General features: G+C 44.0%; 1 protein-coding gene across 4 annotated transcripts in view; it reads left to right on the top strand.

The window, feature by feature from the left end:
• slc2a9l2 (solute carrier family 2 member 9, like 2) overlaps positions 1 to 27,723 on the top strand; it is an 82,141-nt gene that overhangs the window by 27,553 nt on the left and 26,865 nt on the right. For all 4 annotated transcript variants that reach the window (XM_028959964.1, XM_028959963.1, XM_028959961.1 and 1 more), the window contains exons 8-12: positions 4,759 to 4,891; positions 8,177 to 8,364; positions 11,449 to 11,559; positions 22,964 to 23,065; positions 24,635 to 24,710. In XM_028959964.1, coding sequence (XP_028815797.1) covers positions 4,759 to 4,891; positions 8,177 to 8,364; positions 11,449 to 11,559; positions 22,964 to 23,065; positions 24,635 to 24,710 — 610 coding nt within the window. The remainder of the gene's footprint in view (positions 1 to 4,758; positions 4,892 to 8,176; positions 8,365 to 11,448; positions 11,560 to 22,963; positions 23,066 to 24,634; positions 24,711 to 27,723) is intronic.

Genomic DNA, 27,723 nt, shown 5'->3' with positions numbered 1-27,723 from the left:
TGTCAGGTCTACACCGAGTAGAAAACGACAGAAACAGAACGGTATAACGCAGCTACATTGAATTTCATGTGCAGAGACGCACGGGTCCATGTTAATAATTCGTTTGTAGAGTGTGCGCATGGGAGGACTTCAGATCAGTGGTGTCTGGTGGCCTGTCTTTCTCCTGCCACCCACGGCTGAATAGTGGTTCCTCAGCCTGATCCCCACATGCCATCAAGTTCTTTAAAATCTGCTCGTCCTGGTTGAGCATGTTCTGCAGAATGCGCAGGATATTAATTGCACATTTCTGCTCCTCCACCTGTGTATTTGTGACGTGGTGCATCTCCCCCTCAGGAGAAAAGTAGAAGAACGTACCGTAGATCTGTCAGCATGTCAAGGACACTGTGCAAGTTCTAGTCAACATATATTCTGTGGCTGAGCTCCATCCAGACGACAGAAACGTCTTCTGAACCCACCTTTGCCTGAGTGTAAAAATAGCGAGCCTGTAGCGCGTGGAAACGCATGCTTTACGACCCTCACGCGTAGCCGCCCGGCTTCTCTCGGTGTCACGGAGCCAGAGGACAAATGTGGGCGAGGGAACGGGGACCGTAGAGATGCGTTTGGCGCCTTTACACGAAAGGTTGAGTCCTCAGCCGGCGGTCGTTGTCCAGGGACCTGGCATTTGAACTCCACATAGCCCACCTCGCTGCAGTTTTCATACACTTTTCTGTGTCCTTCTAATAAGACCTGGGACACAGTCTGGCGGACCACTGGCCCACCCAACTGACCCCTCATTAGCAGATGTCGACCACAAACTCGAGAGACGTCGCCGCTTCCCATTATGCTTCCTCCAGAGGCCTGTGTGCTTCACTGCGTTACCAGCTCGTGGAAGGAGGAGCTGTGGGACAATTCGTCTCCGTCTCTGCCACTGTGTGCAGCATTTGAGGGGCCATTTATGAACTCAGGAGAGAGATTGTTAGCTTGTGCATGTTTCTTTCAAGCCACTTCTCTTAATATCGTGACTAACATGAAGAGAAAGCTGAAATGATTTAGTGTTGCATTTCGGCCCTAAAGGGAACAACGATACTTTAATGTTATGTAGCTAGCAAGTATGCATTTTATTCATAGACATTTATTATAAACTGTTCAAGTAAAGACTCACCAACATTGTGGCCACGCTGAAGAGCTGGAGACGCGACGTAACATTTATTTAAGAATGACCTCAAAGCAAGCGGCACGAGGGCCAAACCATAAACCATAAACGTAGCTCAGCCTGGTATGTGCTGTAGTAACAAGACGAGACACGTAGACAGAATGAGGGAAGGCCAGGCCTTTAGAAAGGTAACGCTCATTACATACTGTCACGGTTGCCCCCTGTCCTCATTTTTATCATGTTAGCATGTGCCAGATGTTAAGTGCTGTTATAGTAAAATAATTAATTTTCTTAACTATTAGTTAATTGTAGTTCAATTGATTGTATTCTGTAAGGGCAACTGCAATACTAAATACTCTGTGAACTCTAATGAGAAACCTTTTAGAGCCTATTAGTGATCGACGATTTGTTGCCAAGCAACAAGGTTCAGCCGACATGCTGTAAGTCCAGGTGCATTATGGGGATGAATACTGATTTTTTATAATATCAATTCTAGCCAATCACAGCACGGGGTTTGGAAATAAATTAAGAAAACAGTGAATACAGTGAATCAATAGAATATGTGCCTGTAAGGTGGAATGTGAGAAAAGTCCTTTCTCACTATTTTTTCTCCCTCGCCTTAGGAATGTTCAAAGTCTTGGTTGAAATAACAAGTGGCGTATGTTTCAGAGGAAGAAAACGCATCCTTTATTGTTTCATCAGTGCTGAAAAAAAAATACACGTTCAACTTCAAGCCCTTAAAAAAAATCTTTCATCACCTTCATTTATTTTATTTTTTTTTTAGTCGAATCGATAGAATCGTCTATAAAAGGGGCTTTGAGAGGTGAAGGCCTGAAGCCGTCCTGTTTTCTGATGTGCGAGAGCGGGCTGTGAAATTGGCCGTTGAGCCCCTCCGCAGGGGAACTTTATCCCCTCTTTCCCTGTGGCGCAGTGGCGGCCCCGCCATTTTCACTCAGGTCGGCGGGAAAATCCTTTTTTTGATCAATAGCGCTTGTGTTTGTTGGGGTCTAAAAAACAGGTCCAGTTGGGGTCACTGAAGGTCAGTCTTCAAGTTAATTTTTCAACTCACAGACTCTTTTACGAAATTTAAAGTAGTTTGCAACCGATCAAAACAAATAAATACACATACATACAAATGCGCATATTTGAGTGAAATATTTCTAGCTCTACATATTTATAGAATGTGTCTCCTAGTTTTCAGCTCCACCCGCCTCACTGAGTTGTTCCAGATGGGCCGGAAGTTTGATCTGAAAGTTTAAACGGAACATGTTCATTCCTTTTATTGTTTTTATTCAACCATTTGTTCCTTTTATCCAGATTTGGATGGCCTGTATATGGAGCTGGAGGATAAGGGGTTAAAAATCACATTACAATCAATAGTCTTGGCTAAACTGTTATTTTCTCTCAGAAATTATATTATAGGCTATATAACATAACTCATCTAAAGAATACATTTTATGATATATTTCTGTCCCAGTATTTTTCATTTTCCATTGATATTTTTTTCTGAAAAAACATATCTGCACTACTGGTACGCTGTTCTGACTAAAAATGCCAAATACATACGGCGATCGGCGTGGCAGGAAGGATCACAGGACCCACACACTCAGCTTCACGGGGACACGGACACGCACAAGGACTAGACACAAAAGAAGAGGCAGCACACACATACACACACGTACACGTACACGTACACGTACACGTATATATACGAGCAACGTCAGGTGAGCACAGTTAGGAATCTCACGGATCCCGACCGTAACAGTATTTTAAAGAGAAATAAAACGAAATTCTAAGTGTTTGATTATGTGCACAAAAAATGAAAACTCGCTTTTCTGATCAATTTAGGTTAAATATCCAGACAATGTACATTGTACAAAGCGCTTTATAAATAATTTGATCGATTGATTGATTAGTCCAGCCCTCTGTTATATATTCATATTGAGTCCAAAATGGTCCAAATTGGTAAAATGTCGCTTTTAGCTGTACAGTTTAATCGGATGTTTACACCGAGCCGGACCGGCGGGTGTCCCTGCTGAGGAGCACAGCGACGCCCCCGTAATTGCAGACGGTTGGGGAACGTGAGGAGCGCGTTAAGCTATGCGCGCTGGTGCCGTTCCCGTCGTCCAATCACAGTGAGCAGCGCTGGGACTCGGGCCAACTCAATTTTTCTCTATCGTGCGCCCTTCTTCTTCTCTGCTTGTTAAAAACACTTCTTCTTGTTAAGTGAGTGGGTCAAGTGCAAACATTTTGCCGGGCGGCGAGTTACTGCTGTGATAAATCACCGGCCACATTTTACTAATGCTCTTTCCTGACCATACAAAACACCGAGCTTTAGAAAGTAAAACCGACCTGCCACAGATCTCCAAGGAGGACCTGCTACTACCTGCTGCCCTACATCTCCAGGCGTGTGGAGAACTTTACTTTACTTTACTTGGCAGACGCTCTTATCCAAAGCGACTTACAAGAGGACGACGCCAGCAATTCTCATTCGGTTTCTATAGATTTTGAGTTACAAAAACTAAGAGCCCGAAAAGCCCGAACTTGTCAGGAATAGAACATGCAGGGGAATTGTTAAGTGCTAGACGATTTTTTTTATTTATTTATGTGCAGTGTGTGTGTGTGCATGTACGTGTGTGTTAGACTTGTCTGAAATACTTTTTAAACAAGTGGGTTTTCAACTGTTTGAAGGTGGTGATATCTATCTGTTTTCTATCTGTTTTCTCTGGCTTTTTGTTAAAGTCCTAGACCCTCATTTCACTTCATTTTGACGAAGTGTCAATTATAAAGTCCAGTTTATCACAGAGTCCCCCTGTTAGACACAGACAGTGTTAAATTCACCAGTTAGGCTGTCCTAGTTAGGGTACCGGGCCACTGTAGCACCAATATACCACTATAACCACATATTTCAGTATCGTTGGTACAGTGCAACCGTCTGCCGCTGCTTCTGTTTGTTTTTCTCCGAGACACGGAATCAAGCGCCCAGACTACTGGCAGACCCCAGTGATCAGACCAGGAAATAAATCCTGGTTCCTGACAACTGCTTTACAAGGACATACCATGAAACAAACCAGAGGGTCACCACAGCCACCACCACCATTACAACTACAGCTATAGGGATCTTCAAATGGACCAGTAACATCATTATGGACACGTAATCTAGACCATGACACTGGTCTACATCCTGGACTTCTCCAACCCTACAACTGTAGGACTTATTATTATATCATCCCCAACCCTGCACTGACACCATTTACAGGCTCACACTACCCTGGAAGGGGGTCCCTCTCTGTATCACTCCTTCCCAACGTTTCTTCCTTTCTTTTTTTATCTCTCCTAGAGTTTTTTTGGGGTGGAGTTTTTCCTTGTGTGTCAATTGTGGGGGGTGTAGGGCCTGTCAAAGCCCATTGAGACGTACTGTATGTGATTTTGGGCTATATAAGAAATAAATGTTGTTGTTGTTGTTGGTAGTCCAGGCTCATCACATGCAAACCAGCCCGGACGTTATATTCAATTCGTAAAGGTTTCTCCACACTTCCTCCCCACAGTTTAAGCTAAGCGGCATCCGTCTTTATTGGCCTCTCGGCCGTTGCTGACCTCTCGGCGCTGTGCTTTGGGTGCTGCAGGAAACCAGGTGGATCTGGCTGTTCGCGTTCCTGGCGGCGCCCGCTGTGCTGCAGCTGTGTGTCCTGCCCTTCCTGCCGGAGAGCCCGCGCTTCCTGCTCATCGAGCGGCGGGATGAAGCCCGCGCCGAGAAAGGTGCGTGTGCAAAAGGCCGTCTCAAATCTGTTACATTAATATTAAAACTTTATATTAATTACATGGTGATATAACCAGTGTCAAATGGTATACCACATACATTATACTTTTTTGTTTGGTTCAATTGTGGTGTGTGTGTGTGTGTGTGTGTATAATTATTGATGATCTCTCTTAATGATCAAATAATAAAGTCATTAAATAAAAAAAAGATCCTGATGCTCAGATACCCGTGAAACATCGACGCATCCAGGAAGTCGGTTTATTAATGCATCACGCAAGGCATTTACGAGTAGACCTATACATAACTGGCTTATTCGTGCACACAGCCAATCTATTGAACAAATATGCATAATCCATAAACAACATCAATTCACGTACAGGGCAGACGTGGAACCGCCATGGTGCCTTCTGCCGCACGTTTTAATGACAGGAGATCCCTCGCTTCCGTGGTCCGCCTGAGCTGACCTTTCCGGCCTCATCCTCGCCAGTGGTCGGAAATATGACTTGTGTTGTGTGTTTTATAAGTTCTCCGCGGCAGAGCGGCGTGAAGAGGGAGGAAGTTACTGAGCTGGAGATTAAGGCGTCTGATAATGCCGAGCGATGTGAGCGGCGGCGATCGTCCGCAGACATCGCTTCTTTTTTGAATTGACAGTCGTCAGCGAAGCGCCGTGCTCTCAGCCCCATTCTGTCAGCTGGAGACGTGAAAAGCGAGGTGTTTGGCGAGGATCAGAGGCTCCGCCCCAACGCTAATCCCCACGTCCCAACAAACCAAGGCCGGCACATCAGAAGAGAGAAGTCCCGGCGAGCCTCCCTTATTCCCACATCTCCAGTCAACAACGCAATGTTGAATGGAATGATGAAAGCGTAATAGCGCTGGAATATGTAGACGAGACAAAATGGTGAATGGCAGGACACTGGTCATCTTGCTCCAGTCAATATGGGACAAGGACCATTGAGGATGTTCTAGATGTTCTGGAGTACATCCTACGGAGGTGCAGCATTTACCATTACTACTAAGTGGTAGTAATTTAATCCACCCCAAAATATTTTGGGACATTCAAAGCAAAATGAAGTCATTAGGTAATAGGATCATTTGTTAATTGCTATAAATTAAGTAAGTTTTCCAAAAGGGTCAGATGAAGTGTAAAGTAGACACCTTCACCGGCAGTTTTGGAGGAGGGCTTGTGGGCTGACGGGGGAAGGAAGCGCAGAAACGGAACATACTGGGAACAATGATTTATTATCACCAACAAAGGAAAAACGGCACGAGGGCCAAAACTAAGGGAACAAACATAAAGAAAGTATCAGATTCCACTGGAATGTCGCGGGGGGCGCCACAGCGGCCTTGTGGTCCGGTGAGACCGAGACAGAGAGACAGAATGACCTGTGCGGTAAAAAGAGGGAAGAGATTGCTATTCAGTGAAAATGAACGCACGTGCACGCGCTATCACCTGATTCCAGACCGTAGGGGGACGTTCAAGCAGAAAAACATGCCGAGGCTCGAACCCGGGTCTCCCCGCTGGCCCGGTTTAATTCGGGCGAAATAAATGAGTGTTTGAACGGGCCGCGCACGCAGAGGTGGGAAGAGCCAAAGCCGGGCGCAGGCTCCATCCGAAGGAGCCCGCCTGGAAACGCTGATAATGTATCGGGCCGTTTCTACACAGGAACACATTTCCCCATCTGCAGATATCACCTGAGGACATTCGCTGCAGGTCCGGAGTTCAACACACAGAAATATTGCACAAAATCCCACATTATTTGTAAAGATAACCGGTTACGGTATTGGAGGTCACCTGGTATAACTCTGCAATGGGCCTCCGTAATGAATTTTTAAATACTGCAAATAGTGCCACAAAAATATCCCCCAATGTAGATCATTTTCTTTATCCATTAAAATGACACGTTCATTAATACGTTACATCAAGTTAACTTTGGTTTTAGAAAAGAATTGTTTTAGAATTTTTTTGAATTCTGACCAGATCAGATTTGACTTTTTGTTCAGGCTCATTCTAGGTTATTTTCAGTTTTATGCTGTATTTATTAGTTTGTTGGCCTTATTACATACATACAGTTTGCCAGGCGTTGTGGAGGTGGAGGAGGAGACCTTTGTTCTTCTCTTGGCATGCGGTGGCTCATCTCACCGGTGGCATCTCCTCACGCTCAGCTCATTTGCTCGCACGCTGTCCCATCCTCCTATCTGATGCTCCTGATCCAGCCTCTTCCTCTCTTGTTTTCTTGTTGCTGCTCCACTCGTCTCCCCGGCGTCGTGTGGTGTCTATTTTCTGTTGAGAAGGTCCCTTGTCAGGCTCCTCTGTCGCCTCCACTCACAGCAGATCGGTTCACGCCGTGCTGTACGAGTAAAACACGCGATGGAATGAAAAAGCCGCCGCTGCTCTCAGCGTGTCACCGGATTAAAGCCGGACTGGTTTCCAGCGGAGAGCTGCAATCTCGAGCGTGGTGCCGGGTTCCAGCCGTAATTAACACACTGGTGAGCTGCGTGAGGCTTTCTTCTGAGGCCATGAACGAACTCGAATGTTACTGACCTGAATGGGACTGTGTGAAACTGGGCCTTTTGATTCAAATGAATACTGCATTATATATATATATATATAACGTGTAATAACGGGAATGATTGAAGAAAATTCTTATCTGATCTGATACAGAAAATTTGAATTTCATCTTCAGTTGCAAAGAAATCCTGGGCAACATATCGTGATCGTATCCTTTCACGATCAGTGATTCCCACCCCTTACGTACATGTATTATAATGGATATTTTTAGAAATTTGATTGCTGAATGGTTCATTTACTAATGCACATGATTTATGGAATAAAATTTTTGCAAACATTCTGGATCAAAGAGAATGAAGGATTGATTTAATATTGCTACATATAATGCTACATATAATTAATAATAAATAGTATTAATGAAATCATAATTTCATAATAATTAATATTACCTCAATTATATAAAATAGCAATTTAACTATAAATTGCTACTTGTAATTATATAAGAAAAGCATATAAAAAGTACTATTATTGTTCTTTTTTTAAATTACACCAAGAAAGCCCAGAATGAAAAATCCCAAATTTCCTTTATATATCAGGAAAGATTTTTTTCTTTGTGGTTTGTGAGGCTATTTCAAATGTTCCTTTTTTTTCTCGCTGCCTTTTAAAGTGTGTGTTTTCATCTCCTTCAGAAGACCTGGAGTCTTCTGCGACTCTCTTGAACTAATCCCCCTGACCAAACACTCTCTCTCTCTCTTTGTCGGTGTGCATGCGGCAGCGTTCCAGGCGTTCCTCGGTAAGCAGGACGTGTCGCTGGAGCTGGAGGAGGTCCACGCCGAGAGCCGAGCCCAGAACACGGTTGCCGCGGTGACTGTGCTGGACGTGTTCCGCAACCGAAACGTCCGCTGGCAGCTCATAACGGTCATCGTCACCATGGCCAGCTACCAGCTGTGCGGCCTTAATGCGGTGAGTGGCCCGGGGAGCGGCTGCACTTCATGTCGCCTTCTGAGAATTTGTGAACATGTCAGAAAATCACTCTGGGTTCGAGCTCCAAACCTGTAAAAAATTAGTTGATTTTCTGTTTAAACTGCCATGGGCCGGGAGTCCTATGATGTTGGACACTTCTGGTTATTCCATATTTCTGTACTATGAAACTCCGGAAGCTCATCAGCTCGCTTGGACGTGGAATCGGAGTCCGTCCTGGAGATGCGAACGACGTCCAGAGAACCTGCTCAGCTGCTCCTCAAAGAGCTTCACTCTCAGCTGAAAGCCTGTTGGGAGCCGTGATTATTTCCAAGTCATTTTTCCTAAAGCTGGAAATTTGTGCGCAACGGCCTTTACACTCTTACACTTTGCTTTTTTTTTTTTTTTGTCGTGCGGAATGTTAAAATTAGACACTGGACACCCGTCTCTACGTTGCTCGTTTTGATGCCCCCTCATTTGACATTTACAAAGCGTCAGCGATAAGACTCACTTTGAAGTCTGAAAGGACCAACTTCATCCAGCCTGTATTGTATTATACATCCATATCATATTTTAATGAACCTACTTCGTTGCGGTTGCATCATGGAAGAGAGACATGTCCTAGAGGCGCTTCATGCCGTCTGAAGTAAAAGTTGGAAATAGTCAGAGAGATGATTTATTGACTTTAAGAGACGTTGATGCGCATTTGATATCCCAGCAGTCCACTTTTCCTTTCCGTGATATCTGCCGCCCCGGGCATAATAAAATGCGCCACATTTGCATGTTAATTCCTTCAGAAAGTCCGTTGCGTGGGCTCTTTACCGAGCTTGCTACAGTGAAATAAAATTACAGCACGTGCCTTAAAGGGATAAGATATTACAGCAGAGTACATGGCATGTAAAACACACCTGAGCATTTGGTTCAGACCCCCATTTTATAAAAATCGCCGTCTTTTTCAACGCCACACGTTCCTGACACTAATCAATCAAAACTGTATATACATTTACAGCATTTACCAGACGCCCTTATCCAGAGCGACTTACAATCAGTAGTTACAGGGACAGTCCCCACCTGAGTGTCTTGCTCAGGGACACAATGGTAGTAAGTGGGGTTTGAACCTGGTTCTTCTGGTTCGTACACTTCTGGTACGTGTAATTTGCACACAGTACCATTGTTTCAAATAAACTGATCTGCGTAATTAAAATAACTTTTTATTTTTAATTAACGGCATTTTTGATAAATAGAGTTAAATATATGGTTTGTTGCATCTAATTGGTATTCAGTGTTATATCAGGAAGCAACACTATATGGAAAACTACCAACGAGTTGTCAAGCGATCAAATGAACTTATTACCCAATTTCTAAAGATGTTACATATCCAAAAGCTCCATAGATCATCATAGATTTCACTTTTTAAATGTTAAAGACTTCATTTGCATGCATGAAAAGTATTTCATGTATTTGAAAGTGCAGTTCAGTTGTCATTATAAGTTGTCTCCTTATAAGGATAAGGATGGATTCTCTCGTGCAACACAATGTGACTTGGAAATCAAGATGGACAGAATCAATCAGACCTCATGAGATTCTGTTTGGCCCCTTGCGCTCAAGAGCTTCCACCCGACTCCCACTTTTGTCATTTTTTTTCTGCCGAATCGAAGCCGCCGTTGCTCGCATGGCTTAATGCATGTTTAATATAAGAGACAAGCTGAAAAGCTTCATATTTACATACAGATCTGAAAACGGGAAGACTGATTTAAAAGGCTTTTGTTCCGGTTTTATTAGGCTGGAACCTTAAAGGTAAATATGAGCGATCTCATCTGGGAAACAGTGGCAGTCGCCGGGTGCTGATGGATGGTTAGAAAGCTGGAATGGGGGAGAAAACTGAATATTCATGAGGATTTAAAATGGAGCTTTATTTCATGGGACATGCTGCCTCTTCACCGGCTTTTGAATTTACCAGTTTGGATTGTTTTATTACTTTTTCCAGGGGTTATTCACTTTAATCTGCCGTCAGCTTCATGTGAAAATCGTTCAGCGGAGAATGTGCTTCTGGGTGGTGAGGAAAGGGTTTGTCCCCTTTGGTAGGAAAGGTCACTGCAGATCAATGCAGCAGGGACTAATGAGGATAGAACATTGGAAAGAACATTGTCCAGCCCTCCAGGAGAGGAAAAGAACCTGGATTAAGGAGGTCTTTTCATGCTGGTTAAAGACATTTTTACAAACATTAGTAACATAGGATTTCAGATAGATATAAAGAAGCCCTTGATCTCTAATTATCTCAGTTGTGGAGTGCACACAATAAGGAAGCACAACATTTTACATTCCACAGAAAGTTTAAGAATTATTTACCATGTCAAATATTGCATAAACTTTTGTCACATGATTTGTTTTTTTGGTAATGTACAGTACAGGCCAGATGTTTGGACACCTTCTCACTGTTTTCTTTATTTTCATGACCATTTTATGTTGGTAGATTCTCACTGAAGGCATCAGAACTATGAATGAACACATGTGGAGTTCTGTACTTAACAAAAAATGGTGAAATAAGTGAAAAAATGTTTTATATTCTAGTTTCTTTGCTCTGATTACTGCTTTACACACTCTTGGCATTCTCTCGATGAGCTTCAAGAGGTCGTCACCTGAGATGCTTCTCCAACAGTCTTGAAGGAGTTCCCAGAGGTGTTTAGCACTTGTTGGTCCAGCTCACCCCAAACCATCTGGTTTGGGTTCAGTTCCGGTGACTGTGGAGGTCAGGTCTCCACTTTTTGTTCATTCATAGTTTTGATGCCTTCAGTGAGAATCTACCAACGTAAATGGTCATGAAAATAAAGAAAACACGTTTAATGAGAAGGTGTGTCCAGACTTTTGACCTGTACTGTTTATGAGTGGATTTTTCTTTTACGCCGGGATGTATAATTTATGTATTTCCCGCTTGTTGCCGGTGTCTCTTGCCCTGAATAAAACTGTCATGAGAGAAATGAATCTGGGATGAATAATATCTCCAGCGCATCAGAGCCGGAGGAAGTGACAGTATGGAGCGGTCATCTTGCAACCTTTAATCGAATTGCTGCCGCGCTTTGTTGACAGATCTGGTACTACACCAACGGCATCTTTGAGAAGGCCGGCTTCGCGAAGAGCCTCATACCATACATCACCCTCAGCACCGGCGGCATCGAGACCTTGGCCGCCATCATCTCGGTGAGTAACATAGAGAAAATAGAGGATAAATAAATGGGCATGTCGGCCCCTCGTGTTGCACAAATGTGTCACAGCATCTTCACCTCCGCGATCTTACTCTTTATCCAGCTCTCAGCGTCTGTGATTCAATAAATCACTATTGACAACTTACTTTCTACTGTATAGTAAATCGAATGCTTTTTAACATGTATGAATACTGCATATCATTTCAGAAATATATTTGTACATTTACATTTACATTCAAGGCATTTGGCTGATGGCCGTATCCAGAGCGACTTACAACGTGCTTCCATGTCACCATGGATGAAGTGGTCAGTTCTGGTTCACCAGGACCCCCAACTATGAATACAATCTTTTTATTCACTCTGTTCTAGTTTCTATACAAAAGTCAGACAAGAAGAAGGTTACAAGTTCATCTAAATATTCTCTAAAGAGAAAGGTCTTGAGCTGCCGTTTGAAAGTTCTCAGTGACTGAGCTGTTCTGACCTTGAGGGGAAGTTCATTCCACCACCAAGCGCAAATTATACAGAGTACTAATTTGTACTAATGAGCCCTTTTGAAATACTTTGGTTTTTTTTGTGGTCCTTTTTAAAAAAGCAGTGATGATCTGGGTAGGAGACTTGTTTGAAATGCATTTAATGTCACGCCTTGACAAAATGTGTTCATAGGGGAAAATTGGATGGTGACATGATGGTCTGATCTCCAGGACCGGGGTCATTTGGCCAGGGTGACATCAGTGTGTCCGCGGCTGTAGGCACTTTCAGAGACATCCCCTGGTGCAAACGGGAACGATCATTGAGATGAGGTTTTTTAACTTGATGGTAAAAGCTGCTGAGCTGGGTTTGTCCCCAAGGTGGACCTCTGTGGACTTGCCATGACCTATAAATGAAGTCAACTGAGAAACACAAGGACCAGACTCGAGTCTTTCTACTGTACTTCACGGCTGAGGATCTTAACCTCACTACAATGGTTTTAAAAACAATTTATTTGGTTCTAAATCACCAACTGGCTCGACTCCAGCCTATTTGGCAGACCTGGTGCATTCTTACACTCCGCCCCGTTCTCTCAGGTCTTCAGACCAGAGACTATTGTCTGGCCCTCACTTTTACACCCTGATTTTTAACCCAGTGTGAGGCGGCTCTTATACGGTGTTCGTACGCAGTCCGTCCAATTGCTGCATTTTCTCTTTTTATTCCATTTATTATTTTTTGGTATTTTTTGTCCATGTCTGTCGAATGCACAACACTTTGGTCAGCTCCTTTGTTGTTTTAAAGTGCTTTATAAATAAATGTTGCATGGTATGATGTGCATTATTACTAATTATTATTATCAGGAAATATGCAGCAGAAATGATGCTAGCTGGGCTGAGGCCGTGGAACGGGGCAATATTCTGTTTCTGTTCCGTCTTTAGTTTTCATACAAGCCTCAGTCTCGATCTCTTTATATGCACCTTCTTTTTTTTTCTTCATTTTTTTTTATCATTTCAGCCTTCATTTATTTTTTATCACTTGATCACCAGTTTTATCATCTGGTCCCCAAACAAAGGCTGGAAAAACAACCATAATGATCATGAGCTGCATTACAATTTGCTTTCCTAAAAAAAAAAAAAAAAAAAAGCACACCGAAGATGCAAATAATAATATTCATTTCCTTGAACACACAGAGGCACAGAGCCTCTCGGACACAAGAGTAAACACACACCACCTTAGAAGAATTTGTCACGTTCCTCTGCGCAGCTCTGAGCAAAGATGAGCGTTTTGCTCAAGTTTAATGAAAGGTCCGTGTGTTGATGTGAAATTGGAATGCTGTGAGAGTTCACTGGAACAAAATAATAATGTTTTTACGCCATTAATCGACTGGGGGTGCATGTGTGGGGTGAGATGTGATGACTGTGGTGATCAGTGTTGAGTACATCATCACTACAGGACTGATTTATGATGGGACTGCAGCACTGCAGATGGGAGTGGATTAGGGTGGGTTTATTTTTTTTTTGCCAAAATAAGGGAATCACCAGTAGATGGCGCCAGCGTGATACAAATATTAAGTGAGCCTGCAGTCAATGTACAAATGTCAGATTATATGAACTATTTCTTTTCATATATGCACATGATCTATGTGTCTTAATATGAATGTGATAAATCAATCTAACTGATGAAAGAATTGCTAAAAATTAGTCTTGAGACAAAGAGAAGAAGTGTATCAGAAATAGGATTGTCAGAAATGAATCCATTTTAAATTTAGTATATACTTCAAAACCAATTCTCACTGGTATCGATGCTTAAATGAAGTTTTTGACGGGCTCTGGCCTGGCTTAACTTTTCAGGCCTGATTAAAAATCGAATTCCTCAATCTGGCACGAGAAGCAAGGAGTGATTTTTTAAATTAGTAAGTAAGTAAGTAAGAAAGTGAAGTGATTGTCACTTGTGATACACAGCAGCACAGCACACAGTGCACACAGTGAAATTTGTCCTCTGCATTTAACCCATCACCCTGAGTGAGCAGTGGGCGGCCATGACAAGCGCCGGGGAGCAGTGTGTGGGGACGGTGCTTTGCTCAGTGGCACCTCAGTTGTACCTTGGCAGATCGGGAATCGAATCGGCAACCTTCTGATTACGGGGCCACTTCCTTAACCACTAGGCCACCAATTAGGCTAAAAAACATTAAAATACACTCATTTACTTGTTTATTAACTCACTCTAATATATATATATATATATATTAGAGGTGGGCATATATTAATTTTCTTAATCTAGATTAATCTCACTGTAATCTTGGAATTAATCTAGATGACTCTATAGTAAGCAAAATTAATCTAGATTAATCTAGATTCTAGATTAATCTACATTAATCTACATTAATCTACATTAAAATGGCTCATTTGAATTCTGCCGAAGCCATTCAGAATATGTGTAAGTCTTTGAGAACGGGTTTCTCAAACCAGGTGGCGCATTAGACCAGGGGCTCATCTCCTGTTTCCAAAATGCATCACAAACTGCTTGAGAAAGCTGTTCTACTATGATAATTGGTGATGAAAATAAATTATGTTCAATAAGATGTACTTGTGTTTACCAACTGTTTATTCAGTTAAACAGCTGCATCCATGTTACCACGTCACGTTTGATGTGGTAATTTCACAGTTCGAAGACTCGTTCTCGCCCCCTACAGTGCAATTCGGCTAGGTATACATCCGCGCTAAAATATCAAGGTGAAAGTCATCATAGTGTAGCGGTTCTTCTTCTGCGTTGTGTAACAAATGATGAGTTGACACCCAAGAGATTTTCTGTGCAAAGTGTATTCTGTACAAAAAGCAAAGTCGCGTCACACATCGCGTCTTTCTGCACCTCTCTCTACAATATACAGTATTAAAAGAACATTAAAAAAATATTCACAAAATAACACACATGCAAAATATTCCTAATATGTACATAAATTAAAATGAAAGAAATAACTTTTTGCACACAAACCCCACGCACCTCTCACAACTCACGCCATGTGTCCAAGAGACCTGAACCGGGTCTCAAAAACAAAATAAAAGTCTTTAGGAAATAAGAAACTAAAAGACACAAGAAAGAAGAAATATACTTATAAATCTAGTGTAACCATTTAACTCCGGCACAATAGCTTGCGTAGTATAGACCAGCTCCCAACACAACTTTGTGAATAGATAAACGGCGATATTTTTTTATCATCCGATAAGAGTCTCACGTTGACGCAGCACGTTAATGCCGATAACGGCCTATCACTAATATATATATATATATATATATGTATGTATGTATGTTTAAGTAACTGTACATTGCTCTGTTTATAAAGAGTTAATGTGATTAATTTACATGTCTTACATTTTAATTTAGGCACGTTGTAACTGTGCTTTGCTACTGTGCTCCCCGTGGAACTCGATCACCAACGCAGTCGAGATGATTTGCTTTTCAAGTGGCATCGATTGCCTGATTGAGCCGACACATCATTTATTTTCAGGGGGGTTTTACGGCTCCCGTCTCCGAAGTCTGATCCCTCGAACCCTGCCACGCTGTTTGACAGTAACCTTCAGAAGACTAATGAGGGATCCCAAAAGGCAGATTAGCACTGGCAATGCATACATCTCCAACGTGGACACTTCTGCTGCTGGAGCTGGTCGGCTGGGTCATGACGGGCAGTGATGAGAAGCCGGTAAATGAAGTATCTGCTGTGTGTCAGCGATCCAATCTGATTTAATATTAATTCCAGTCATAGTGACATTGGGTTGCTATAGTAATGACTTTGTGCCCAGAAGTAGAAGGATGTTCTGCAGTGTGATATGCAGATATAATCAAAATTGGGTTGTCAATCAATTAAAATTAGCAAACAAATTAATCGCACAGTTTTCAAAGAAGTAGTTTTGTTTAATTATGATTAATTCAAGTTGTTTTGTGTACAGTTTATATGTGTACACACAGTATAGGCCAAAAGTTTGGACACACCTTCTCATTCAACGTGTTTTCTTTATTTTCATGACCATTTATGTTGGTAGATTCTCACTGAAGGCATCAAAACTATGAATGAACAAAAAGTGGAGACCTGACCTCCACAGTCACCGGACCTGAACCCAGTCCAGATGGTTTGGGGTGAGCTGGACCCCAACAAGTGCTAAACACCTCTGGGAACTCCTTCAAGACTGTTGGAGAACCATTTCAGGTGACGACCTCTTGAAGCTCATCGAGAGAATGCCAAGAGTGTGCAAAGCAGTTATCAAAGCAAAGAAACTAGAATATAAAACATGTTTTCACTTATTTCAAGTACATAACTCCACATGTGTTCATTCATAGTTTTGATGCCTTCAGTGAGAATCTACCAACGTAAATGGTCATGAAGATAACGAAAACGCATTGAATGAGAAGGTGTCCAGACTTTTGGCCTGTACTGTACATGTATATAGAGTGTTTGTATGTCATTTTTGTAAATGGTGTGGGGTAGAATGGGCAGGATCCTTTATGCAGCGCCCTTGTAACGCTGCCATTTGAGAGGCTCTTATCTCGCTGTTCGTTTCTATCCACATGCAAATGCCCACGCCCAGCAGCTTAAACTCTATTGTGCTCCTGCCCTCTCATTAACGGCAACTTCATGTTCAATGGAACACGTCAGATGACAGCAGATATAAAAATCATACTGTGCAACAATGCAAGCAATTTCCTTCGGGATTAATAAAGTTTTCTGATTCCGATTCTGAAATGGAATGTCAATAGCGCTGGAGTTTTTTTTAAGCCCTTGACCGCATCGCCACCGTAAAAGCTCACCATTGCACGTTTCTCTGATTGTCGTTTGATGGTCCCACGAAGCGGATTCTTTTGATACCTTCTTTTGGTGACTGCAGAGGGGCGCCAGTGACTTCAAAGTGCGCCAGTGCTGTCGGCCGCTGACAGTTTCTGTTCGCTTTGTCTCTTCACAGAACGGCACATTTTAATTTGGGGCATTTGCAGTAATTAGAACAGATCTGCTTTGAAGGGACAACTTTGATCACACGGAGCGAGAGAGGAAGAGAAAGGAGAGGAATCACCAGTGCACGGAACTGATATTTTCCGACGTGCGCTTTTAAGTAGCAATTTCAATTGACAAGATTCTGAAAAGTACTTGAAAGTTGGTCTTGTTTCAGGAATGCTGGCGTCTTATTCTGTTTGTATAGAGCAGTGGTTCTCAACCTTTTTTTGCAGTGGGCCGCACTATGTCCAAGTTCAAGTCTCACGGGCCGCACATTATTTACATATGATGTCATCAACGCTCAATAACCAGATATTATGCATCTAAAATTATTACAATTAGATGTATTATTATCATTAGAGAGTATAATTCTACTTACCATTAATGGGACACCTGATGTTGTCGGGAGCCGACCGATTTGGTGAAATTCGGCTCAAAAGTAGTAACAGCACAATGAAGTTGTGACGGTAACGTGATGCGCGTCATTGCAGAAAATGTGCGTTCGCAAATGTATGTGGATCCAAATATGGAAAGCACTTTTGAACGTAATAATCTGAGGTTTTGTCCAGAGATGTTTGGCCACATTTCTGCAACTGAGGATGACTGCTGCGCGGTTTGGCTGTGTCATCTTGCCTGAACATCCATCAGTTCATCTTCGAGCGTGCGGCGAGGCAAACCGAAAGTTGCAGCCAAGGCCTTGATTATTGTTCAAAGTTTGTTCAATACATTTATTTGTTTAATACATTTTTAAAAATGAATTGTAAAACCATTTATTATTATTTTTTTTTAGGTTGAGAACCATTAGAGGGTTACCTCGATCAACTCGTTTACATGCGCCATCTAGTGGTGCGTCCTTATATGACAAAGATAATGGTAGTGTGGTGGTAGTAGCCTAGTGGGTAACACACTCGCCTATGAACCAGAAGACCCAGGTTCAAATCCCACTTACTACCATTGTGTCCCTGAGCAAGACACTTAACCCTAAGTTGCTCCAGGGAGACTGTCCCCTGAAACTACTGATTGTAAGTCGCTCTGGATAAGGGCGTCTGATAAATGCCGTAAATGTAAAATGGTAGTAAGTGGGATTTGAACCTGGGTCTTCTGGTTCGTAGGCGAGTGTGTTACCCGCTAGGCTACTACCAGCCATTTCTTTATATTTGTTGGCATAAACGCTATATTTGTGTTGTATTCGACTGTAAATTCTGTTGTTATCCGTGTCCGTCATGGCCGAACTGTTTTCAATGTGCTTCTCAGCAGCAGCAGTTTCGCTCACATTAAGCAGCCAGAAGCGATTTGGCTGACAAGTTTAAAGCGTGTTAAAGCTCGCCATCAACATGCCACGGACACGCCCATCTGCTTTTACTGAGATTTGCGACACGGCGCCAGCTTCCTTAGCACGTCGATCTACACTGCCGACATAATAAAGAGCCGTCCTTCAGACGATCGGGCCTGCTTTCGGGGACGGGTACAGGGGTATAAATGGATGGTGGCACCACTGCGGTCTCCTGAAGGGATGCCGATGTCACTGGCTGCCACTCAGTGTGAATAATTTATGGACACTGACATTGAGAACTGGCTGTGGGCTCGCGGAGCTGTTTGCCGGCCGTGAATTGGGCGTGTGGGGAGGAAATTGGCAGACTGGCTGCCACTTTGGCAGATGACGGGTTGCACGAGAACAAGAGAGCTTTATGGGATTGTCTGTGATTAGTGCCAACACTCCCCGGAATTCCCTCAAGAGCACATCGTCCCGGCGACAGTCCAGGAAGGCAGAGACGTTCTTTCATATCCAATCATGGAATAATGAAACATCTTAATAACGACATATCAGCACTAGTGATGTGTCCCGTGTGTCCTCACGTTCGCTGTCTCAATGTAACCCACTCACGTGTCGACTGATGAGACCAAACTCTCCAAAGCAGATAAGAAATGAGGAATTTGCAATGTGTGCAGGACAGAGAGACATGTAGGACACATGCAGGCACATTTTGACTCTAGTTCCCTCTAAAACGACGTAATCATTTATATTAATGTAACTAGACGATCGATCATGGTTGTTACCTTCCGCCCTGCTCCGGCCACCGTGACCCCGAGTAAGATCACACGCTTCTACCTTCAAGTGTATGGATTTCTACCAACATTATACCTGACTTATGGCCGATCTTCTGTGGTCCATCACCTCCGATCCTACTGTTTCTAAGCAACGAAATTCGTCGGCAGCTGGTCACATGAGATATTATGATTCTATTAGGACCACAGTTGTCGTATGGTCTCGGTAAATAAGTAATATATATTTATAATGGATCTAAGATGTGCGGGTTTATCGGCCAGTTATGATAATCATATAACCAGAAGTAAACTTTGATGCTAGTCTATTGACAGAAGAGTTGATCATCGTGTTGTGCATTTCGCATTCCTTTATTTGTCGATATCTGTAATTCCGCTTCACGGAATGAAAGGAAAAGGTCTTGTCGCGCAATCAATAATATCCAGCTAGGTTTTGGCTACCAATGGCTGAAAATGTATATTTTTTTATTTTAATGTTTTGAATGTTTTTTTTTTATGCAATAGAGGCTGCACTGTGCTATATACCAGTATTCCAACATTCATTGCTGGAGAGGTCTGTGCAATGTGTTTCGACCGACCCTAATGAGCATTATATATGGAACGCTGCTTTATAAAGCTGAATTGAGCACCACGGAAAGCCAATGATCATCTAAAGCCGAAGCCTGGATACATTTTAATCAGAGGACGTCAAGTTCCTTTCCATGCATTATGGAGCGACACGCGTTTTAATCTTAGATCAAAGTCGTCCAGTACTGTCATACTGTCGACCATTGTTTAATTTCCAGCCCATCTCTCTCGTCTGGTGGAAAAGCCGTGAGCTCTGCGGCTCTCTGTCTCTGTTTCCGGTCGAAGTTGGAGAGCGCCGTTGAACGCTGACACCTGCCAAGCCTCGGACTCCCGTATTTAAAGCCACCAGGCGCTGCCTAATTGCTTGGCACCCAGTAATTAAGAGAGACAAAGTTGTGCCGAATGGAGCAGTGCATTGGAAATAAATTGCATCTGCAGCTTTTCTGAATAAGTCTCTGTTCATCATTATAAGACACTGGATCTGAGATAAGAGAGAAAAGATGATCCTTTATTAGTCCCATAAGTGGGAAATTTACATTTACATTTTCACATCTATGACATTTCTCTAAATTAAAACATGTTTTACCTGGAATTAGGTGTGATTGCAAACGTCATATTCACTCATTTTCATGTCATTGCATGTTGGTGTTGGTAGCGGGCGTGGTCACGCTTGGGACGTCCACTCTGTACAAGGGATATTAGGGGTTTAGAGAATGGAGGGAATCATGCCTATAGGCTCCTATCCCTTTTAAACTTTGTTCATAAAAACATCATAAAACATCTTTAATAGCACCGCAACTGTTGTTAAGATCAATTTTATGCTCATTTGATTTAAGTAAAACAAAAAACTCTTTAGGGCGTATTATTGAGTATTATCTCATTTTAATGGTCTTTAATAGGGTGGTAGTAGCCTAGTGGGTAACACACTTGTCTATGAACCAGAAGACCCGAGTTCGAATCCCACTTACTACCATCGTGTCCCTGAGCAAGACACTTAACCCTAAGTTGCTCCAGGGGGGGACTGTCCCTGTAACTACTGATTGTAAGTCGCTCTGGATAAGGGCGTCTGGTAAATGCCGTAAATGTAAATGTCTTCCTGTTACATCAAAAAGTGCAAATTCAGATTCAGCCATGCATGCATTTTCTACTAGTCATAAAGTCCACATTCAGTCAATTTACAGGAAGCTGGAGCCCTCCCTCGGGACGTGCTTGGTATCGATTGATCCGGATTCCGTGGGCTGTACTTTGTTATTGCTGGGGAAGCCCTCGCGGGGGGCGCTGTGTCACTTCACCGATGTCACCGGAGTGTGCGTGGTGGCACATCGCATCAGGGTTATTGTCATCAGAGCGTCCTGCCAGACGGACAGTCGGAACAGTGGAATTCAGTAACGCCCCCCCCGGACGCAGTCGGAAGAGGGAAGGAACAGAGACGCAGCCCCCAGCCCACGAAGGGCCATTCTAAATGCGGCCTGGTTATTTTTAGACGCAGACGACCTCTGTGCCACACGATCCACTTACGTGGAACTAATAGTGGAACTAATACACATTCGATGCCCACTGATGTCTCGCTGCTGTCGGCGAATTTCTCGAGGTAAATGACGCCTTCATAGCTCATTCAGTGAGGAAGGAAAATTAAATCCTGGAGGGATTAACAGGGCTTAGAAAAGAATGAAAAGTTGTAAGTTGCTTTTACCAAAACGAAGGCCATTCAATTAGGGTATTAAAATGTATTGAAGCCATTTTATGATTTTTTTTTTTTTTCAAACTGAGTTGTAAATTTGTGTTTAAACTTTTGTCTGCTAAAGTTTACATAAGTTTATTTTGGAAGTGGGTAAAAGCCCTCGCCCGCAGTGGTGGCCTAGCGGGTAAGATAATGGACCCGTAATCAGAAGGTTGCCGGTTCGAATCCCGATCCGCCGAGGTGCCACTGAGGTGCCATCGAGCAAAGCACCGTCCCCACGCGCTGCCCCCCGGGCGCTTGTCCTGGCTGCCCACAGCTCACCAAGGGTGATGGGTTAAATGCAGAGGACAAATTTCACTGTGTGCACCGTGTGTATCACATGTGACAATCACTTCACTTTACTTTACTTTATTTTTACACTGTATCTGAGATAAGAGAGAAAAGATGATCCTTTATTAGTCCCACAAGAGGGAAATTTACATTTACAATTTCCCATTTTACCTGGATTAATTGGGTGCGATTGCAAACGTCACATTCACTGGTTTTCATGCCTGATAACTGCATGTTGGTGTTGGTAGCGGGCGTGGTCACGTTTGGGACGTCCACTCTGTGCAAGGGATATTAGGGGTTTAGAGAATGGAGGGAATCATATCCCTTTTAAAGTTTGTTCATAAAAACATCCTAAAAAGCGCCATCTTTTGGATTGAGGTCCGTGTTTAACTGTTTAGAACGTCAATGATCATGGAACTGACGGCCATTCTAAACTTCCTGAGATGTCGTAGATGTTCGGACCTCCGCCTGCAGAGTTTCCGGCTCGCGTCCGATCGTTGGGTGTATGATGGGTACGGCGAACCGGAGGAATGGCGCGTGAGATGCTGCATGGACGCGTCCTCCGTTGTCTGATTGGTCTCTGCCGGAGCAGTGGTGGCCTAGCGGTTAAGGAAGCGGTCCTGTAATCAGAAGATTGCTGGTTCGATTCCCGATCCGCCAAGGTGCCACTGAGGTGCCACTGAGCAAAGCACCGTCCCCACACACTGCTCCCCGGGCGCCTGTCATGGCTGCCCACTGCTCACTCAGGGTGATGGGTTAAATGCAGAGGACAAATTTCACTGTGTGCATCGTGTGCTGTGCTGCTGTGTATCACATGTGACAATCACTTCACTTTGTACTTTGTTTGGTCTCGCCGCGCACGCGTACGCAGCTGCGGTAAAGTCACCCTGAACTCCTCCCGCGCTCACGCGGCCTCTGCTGCGGCGGGAAGTCGCAGTCGGAGGGTTGATTGCGACTGTAATTCCAGGCGAACGCTCGGCGTCTCCCCGCCACGAAGCCCCGAGTGTATTGGACCGTCTGGCAGAGGAGAACATCTGTGCTCCTCCGGCCCCAGGAGGCCACGCATCTCACGTGGAAACCGCTCCGTCTGACTTTGCCTGACATTCCGTTCTTTTTCGAGCCGGTTTCTCTCGGCCACGTGAGTGTGAGAACGACAGCGTTCTTCTGCGTAGATGCAGCAGGTGAAGGATGCACAGCGCATCAGGTGGTTCAGGAAATTGAAATATGAAAGCCACATTTCCGGTTCATGTTCTCTTCCAACCTTTTCCTCATCCCTCCATCCCTCCATCCCTCCATCCCTCCCTCCAGGGCCTGGTGATTGAGAAGATTGGAAGGAAACCGCTGCTCATATTTGGCTTCTCGGCGATGGCCCTGTTCTTCGGCCTTCTCACCATCTTCCTCAACTTCCAGGTGAGCCAGGAAGTTCACCGCGTTGTCTGTCTGTCCCTTTGTCTACTTGTCTGTTGGGTCGCCTTCCTGTCTCCTTGTCTGTCTGTCTGTCCATTTGTCTGTTTCTCTGCCAAATGTAATACAATGCAATATAATGACTGTCTCCGTCTCTTCATCTGCTTGTCTCCCAGTTTATCTGTCTGTCTGCACATGTATCTTCCAGGTGAGTTGGGAAGTGGCACTCTTCACCATGATGTCTGTCTGTCCGTCTCTGTCTGTCTGTCCCTTTATTTACTTGTATGTTGAGTGGCTTTCCTGTCTTTTCGTCTGCTTGTCTCCCAGGTTATTTGTCTGTCTGTCTGTCCCTTTATGTACTTGTAGGTTGAGTCGTTTTCCTGTCTTTTTTGTCTGCTTGTCTCCCAGGTTATTTGTCTGTCTGTCTGTCCCTTAATTTACTTGTAGGTTGAGTCATTTTCCTGTCTTTTCGTCTGCTTGTCTCCCAGGTTATTTGTCTGTCTGTCTGTCCCTTAATTTACTTGTAGGTTGAGTCGTTTTCCTGTCTTTTTGTCTGCTTGTCTCCCAGTTTATTTGTCTGTCTTTCTGCACATGTATCTGGCCTTCTGTCTATTTGCCTCCCTGTCTGTCCGTGTGTCTCTGTCCACTTGCCTGTCTGTGGTTCACTTCTGTCTCTGTAAAAATATTGAAATGATGGAAAGCAGCATACATGCTCATCAGAACCAGCCAATCAGAACCCGGCGGTTTAGGTGGCGCTGCGCTACAGACAAATGTTTGTCGCGGTCGTCTCGGCGGGTATGAGTATTGTTGGCTCGTTCACCTGAGAAAACCGCACCGCGTCGGGTTACAAGCGCGCCGCCGCCGCAGCTCCTGTCCGTGAGATGGACTCGCTTTGCTGCCCGCTCCGCTCCCTGGCTGCAGAACAGTAATTCATTATGGCAAGATAGGGTTTCTTTTCCCTCCTTTCTTCCACGTTGCCCTTACAGTTTCATGCTCTGTGCCAACCTCGGGCAACACTAATAGATTTAATAAGCTTATATTTTACACTGTACGCTCCTGTAGGCATCTTCTCTCCCCTCTCTCTCTCTCTCTCTCTCTCTCTCTCTCTCGCTATCTCTATCTCTCATGCTCTCTCTCGGCCTAGAAGGCATGAGCAATATTCTGGCGCCCGAAATAGAACATTCATAGAACATTCAGGTCCCCACCCTCAACTTTTATTACTTGTTTGCGTTTCGCTCGCAATTCCGCTGCCCCCCAAAAAAGAGGAGGGGGGCGCAGCATAACTCGTCTGATACGTGGGGTCTACACTTGTCTGTGTGGCGTTTATGATTCCTTCTCAAATTCAGGGACATCTAACAGTGGGTGGCCTAGCAGTTAAGGAAGCGGCCCCGTCATCAGAAGGTTGCCGGTTCGAATCCTGATCCGCCGAGGTGCCTGTCATGGCTGCCCACTGCTCACTCAAATTTGTCCTCTGCATTTAACCCGTGTGCACCTTGTGTGCTGTGCTGCTGTGTATCACTTGTGACAATCACGTCACTTTATTATTATTAACCGGCGTCCTGTCCTCTGTTTCAGGACCGCTACTCCTGGATGCCCTATCTGAGCTTCGCCTCCATATTAGCCCTGATCGCCTCCTTCTGCTCTGGACCAGGTACGGGACTCGGCCAGATGAAGTCTCTGCTCTTTGGGCTTATAGAGCAGCTGTCACTGCTGGGATTTTTTTGTTGTGACGGGGGGTTCCGGCCTGTCTAGGATCTGCTGATGGTACGCTGGGTTTGGGCCTCGTGGAAAGAAATTTTAGAGCCTCTATGATGTCGTAGTTTGGAACTTTTACTGAGATTCGGCTTTTATTATCAGAGGTCAAGCACCTCTGGTACATCCCATTTTTAGTGACACCCTTGAAGGAAATTACCTAAAACATGGAGTCATTAGAATGTGTGAAGTCATTAGAATGTTCAGGCCACAGTGACCTCAAAAGCTCAAATTTGAATTTCTTCAAATCTGTCACTAATAGTCACAAACAGTTCTCGGTTTTGTTGGCTAGGGATCAAACGTCAAGGTCTTTGATGCCTTTACAACAAGTTAGAATCCTTAATACCATCTTAATACCTTCTATCAAATTACTTTACCCTCCCGAAATGGTCAAGGCCTGAACTTATTTATTCTTATTATTGTGTTACGTGTGGGTGTTTTTCCACCATAGTTAGGGTTTAAGCATCTCTGGACTCAGACCACTGTCATTGTCATTGTTCTGCGCAGTCTGGCTTCTTTGGCAATGGCTACACCCCAGCCAGGTATTACCGCGACAAATCTCGGCCGTTCCCGAGTCGTGCCGGGCCTCCTCCCCGCCCATATCCATCTCTGTTCCTCTAATGAGGGGAGCCCGTCTGCAGGGAGGACCGTGGCTTCTCCACACAGGGACGTTTGAACGTTAACATCATTACAAGTACGGAGCAGAAACACACACACACACGCACACACAGCCGTACCGCCCGTTTTCTGCACGAAACAGAGGGTGGGACACGATTGGATTACGGAGTGGCCAGCTGTGATGGTGATGAGCGCGGGCCTGGCAGGTGGTGCTAGAGCGTCTCATTTCATAGCAAATTCACACCTGGCGGGACCCCACTCATTTGCCCAGCTTGTCCTTGGCGCATCGTTCTGAAGGTACGGTTGGACGTCGTGCGGTCTGAACAGCGGCCCCCGACCATCCAGGCCATCGGGAAACGAGGGTCTTGTAGCAGTTAAAAGCAGTTAAATGATTCTGGTCTATTGTACCCGTGTTTTCCATATGATTTGCTCCTTGTGAATTTGTTTCTGTGATTTGGTAAAAGAGCTTCGCATGTTGTAAATTTGTTTTATTGAATGTAATTTTTTTAAAACGAAATGCTAAATGCTAATGAAATTAGATTTTTCGCAATTCTCGGCCACCGTCATTAACGTGGTTAATTCTTTTGATAACAATGAATTTTGATAAGAATGAACAACTTACAGCAGGAAATTTTAGAACACATCTGGACAAGATCTTTTATCCCCAATAGTGCACTCTGCCTGTAGGGGCTTTGGTGGCCTAGCGGTTAAGGAAGCGGTAACCCGAAGGTCGCCGGTCCGCCAAGGTGCCACTGAGGTGCCACTGAGCAAAGCGCCGTCCCCACACACTGTCAGAACCCCGGACCCGGAGCATCCCTGTCCGGACCGGATGCTGACAAATGCACATGCACACAGCCGTCCCCTCTGAAGGCATCTGTAAGTGATGTGGGGTTTAGGAGCGTGGAATCCGAGTTGAGGGCTTGATTTAAAACTGGATGTGAGAATTTATTAAGCGTGGACAGCATATAGATAGCATTTTAATCACAGTCGAAACTCTGCCAGGAAGTCAACAGCTGTAAATTATTCTGCTCGAGTATCATTTCCACGTTGACTGGCTGGTTATTTTTCTACCTGCGTCCTTTTTTTTTTAAATGCTCCTGATACTTTCATCTCGTAATTGGAATTTTTGCAGGAGTAGATTCCCACTTCATGCTTCAATTGTTGCATTGATGTGCTCGGTGAGAATATGATGCACACCGGCCTTTATGCATTTTTGATAATGAATATAACGTCATGAAGAGACAGAGTGCATGCTAATGCAATAAGAACTACCATTTAAGATTATTTCATGCATAATCCAGAACTCTCATTATTATTTTATCAACTCCCCACCGCCGTCTCTTTTTAAAATAATTTCCCTAATCTGACAGAAGTGTGGGCTGCGAGAAGGACTAAACGGCAAATCAATTCCCCTGCAGCAAACTTGCAGCGTCTCGCTTTCCACGGGCGCAGATGAGGATCGAACGGAATCATTTATTCATTCCAGTTCAGCGTTTGTGTGGCATTTTCTGAGCGCTGCTGGACGATGGTGGTAACGGTGACGGTGGCAGATTCACCCTCCTCACCATAAACTGAGCTATCGTGGATTTCACTGCACAGAGCATCTTTAAAAGCTTTCCACAAAACGTATCGAGCAATAAGATACGTTTTATTCTATTCTATTTTACGTTTTATTGTAAATGTAAAATGTAAAAAATGTAAATGAAATACATTATTAAACATCTCCAATTGCATTATTAAACAACATTATTACATTATTAAACATCTCCATCTCCAGAAAAGGTGTTATAAGGTATATAATAAAATTGACTGACTAATTGATTGATTATGAAGGCTGATTTTGCCTTGGATTACCCGCCCTTCCCGGATATTAGTGAGAATTGTCGCCATGGAAGATGAATAGAAAATGGTAATGGTGTCGTGGAGAGGATTTGGAACAGGATAACGAAGGGACCGCGTCCTTTGTTAAGGGCACACGGCACAGGACCATACATCACACCTGGCAAAGGTGACCTAGTAGAGAAACACGGATGCTTCTAGCGTCCGATAGGGCGATGGGGGCGTATCGGGGGGTGGGGGGGTCTGTGCCCACGGCCATTATACATTCACCGACACTCCCTGGCACTTGGGCGTAAGGAGAGAGCAATTTCTCCAATGTCACGCTGGCAGCCACTGTGTCGAGATTTTTTTTTTCTGGCTCGCTGCAGTGTGGGGAGCAGATGATTAAGAAAAGTTTTGGGCGGAAAGGGAAGTTCCAGACGGTATTTAGCATCTCATTTTTGGGGTGACGTGCA

This window comes from Denticeps clupeoides, chromosome 18, assembly GCF_900700375.1.
Source record: "Denticeps clupeoides chromosome 18, fDenClu1.1, whole genome shotgun sequence".
Classification (NCBI taxonomy): Eukaryota; Metazoa; Chordata; class Actinopteri; order Clupeiformes; family Denticipitidae; genus Denticeps; species Denticeps clupeoides.
The sequence above is the reverse complement of the archived record's forward strand: the minus strand, read 5'-3'. Positions and strand labels throughout refer to the sequence as shown.